Source organism: Alligator sinensis, unplaced genomic scaffold, assembly GCF_000455745.1.
Source record: "Alligator sinensis unplaced genomic scaffold, ASM45574v1 scaffold386_1, whole genome shotgun sequence".
Classification (NCBI taxonomy): Eukaryota; Metazoa; Chordata; order Crocodylia; family Alligatoridae; genus Alligator; species Alligator sinensis.
Genome location: NW_005841996.1, coordinates 375,226 through 377,663, shown reverse-complemented (window position 1 = coordinate 377,663; position 2,438 = coordinate 375,226). Strand labels below are relative to the sequence as shown.

Genomic DNA, 2,438 nt, shown 5'->3' with positions numbered 1-2,438 from the left:
CATAGTATTAAGTTCAAACATTTTTCCTTACCTTTATTTAGAGTGATGAGAGGTGGACAGAGAAGTTCAGTGTCTGGTTTGGAGGGAGCTAGGGTCCCTTTTGCCTCTGGTACTACTTCTCCTTGTACAGAGTGGGGGGTCAGGGAGCTAAGCCCACTAGCTCCCCCAGTCTCCTCCATCTGCAGCAACAAAGTAATCTAAGACAATGAAACAGAAAACGATTGGCAGTTGAATGGTTGGTATGTAAATTGCCCTTTATAACACTAAAAGATGCTGAACACTTACTGCAAGTCTTTTTGCTTGATAACATCCAACCCTATAGTTCAGAGAGCTTTTGATTAGCAGTAAGCAAAACAACAAATTGGTTTCCCATAAAAAGTTCTGTGGGAACTCAATTAAAATTGAGACTTAGATCCAAGCTAGCCATAATCTGCTACTGAAACAGTAAGCTGTTCTCTACCTGCCTATTAATATGAACAACTATCCTGAGAGTGTTTATTTCTGACTTGTGTCATTATTTTTGCTCACAATTTCAATTATCAGAGTTAGAAACTCACCCTTTCTGTGAGAAGGGAGGAAAAAAGCTCCTACTACAAGCACAGTTGTAGATCCTAGAAGTCTTGGACACTGGGTGCTGGGAGAATGACTTGCTCACTCTCAGCAGGTTTTTCAGCTGTCTTCTTGAGCTTGCCGAGTTTTTTCAGTTGCTATGGCAACTCTCGCACAAACCTAGCTGACAGTCCAGCACCCTGGAGGCACCTCATCTCTCCCCATTCCCTCCACCGCCTGCTGAGGTTTTCATTTCATTACAGCTCATCAGCTGTTTTATATAATTCAATTTTCTCTTTTAGGAAAAAGAGATTCAAATAACAAGCTCCCTTGAGTCCTGTCACTTGCCAATGCACAGTTGCTATGGAGGATATATACAATAGAATTTTATATTTCCTTGTGGGAGGGCATAGTTCACTGTATCCCAGCAATAAAGAGTTTTTTCTTAAAAGTTACCTCCCAGACAGCCAAGAAGTGTTTGTATTCCCTTCACTGTAAATTATGTACTGCATTATACAATTGATGATTTAACAATTAATTTTGCTTAGCATTTCTCCATCTCTTTCTGCTACAACAAGGTAATTTAGAAATAGTTTTAAAATGTATTTTATTGCTGGATGTTTGTATTGCTATATTGTATTTGTATAGCAAATACTGTCAATATTATAATTGACAATATTTGCTATTTGTTTTTAATTCATTCCCTTTTTCAAGGTAGCTCTAGATATCCCAAAACGATCTTCTAATTACTGTATATAACCAATAACACCACAGAAATTATTCTTGTCAACCCTGAGCATTTAAACAATGTAAGTTCAGTGAGTAACTAGTTACGATAAACTTTAGGTCATGAGACAAGAAGGAGGACAATTCATGTAAACTGTTCCCTCTGTGAATGCATGTTCCATGTGGGGGCTGCAGTTCTCCCAAATGGCACATCTTGCAGGACTAGAAGGTCAATTTGTAATGCTAACATTACATTAAATATGAATCAGTCCTTTATTATAGGCAGGGCTGGTAATACTACCAATGAGTAAGGTTTCCCAATACTTCCCAATATAAGAATCTACTGTCAGTGGCTTATAACTTTGGCAAACTTCATAATTCAGTCTGAGATTTTTCATGCTGAGTGCCTTGCTTGGCTGAATTGTTTCCTTTTTACAGGGAGGGAATGGGGGCAGGAGACAAATTTCAATCCAAATCATCCAGCCATTTTTCAGAATGTGATTAGGGAAAATACAGGTTGTTTTGCCCATGTTAAAAAGAAAATATGGCAACATTCTCACTAAGAAATGTTTGCAATATGTCTTGAAAATTGGTAGATGATTTCTTTTTTATTGGGAATGTGCCTTTTGCCTTCTGTCTCAATATGCTTAGATTTGGCCAAGTTATAAAGCCTCTGAAAACCCATAGAGTAGAAACTTTTTCAGTTCAGCAGCTAAAATCTCTGAACAGTCCCTCATCCTTAAGCATATTCCAGTCTCTCAGCTTCCTGTGCTGATTAGACCACACCCCAGCCATCACTGCAGAGCAATAGGACATGCTACATCTATGTATAGCCCCTTCGTATGACCAGAATGCATCTCTGCCACTCTCCCTGCAACTGAGAGCGCTCCAGAAACCGGTGCTGATTAGACTGTGCATGCAACATCCCTACGGAAGATGTTTCAGAAAGAGGTTATGGTAGTGAAGTATTCCATGAAACTACTGCTACCCATTGCACAAGACCACTGTAACAGTTGGACTTTGGAAACAAGAGTAGGAAACTAATCTCTCCTGGGTCCATGGTGACTTCCCTGCTCGCATCCAGTTTCATAGATTCATAGATGTTAGGGTCGGAAGGGACCTCAATAGATCATCGAGTCCGACCCCCTGCATAGGCAGGAAAG

At 39.7% G+C, this 2,438-nt stretch overlaps 1 protein-coding gene across 1 annotated transcript in view; it reads right to left on the bottom strand.

Moving 5' to 3' along the window:
* The window catches only part of LOC102384022 (dynein heavy chain 5, axonemal-like), a 303,673-nt gene extending 303,494 nt beyond the window's left edge, over positions 1-179 (bottom strand). Inside the window, exon 1 of the mRNA XM_025201485.1 lies at positions 32-179. Within this exon, the coding sequence (XP_025057270.1) occupies positions 32-179 (148 nt within the window). The remainder of the gene's footprint in view (positions 1-31) is intronic.
* Between the last annotated feature and the right edge of the window lie 2,259 nt (positions 180-2,438).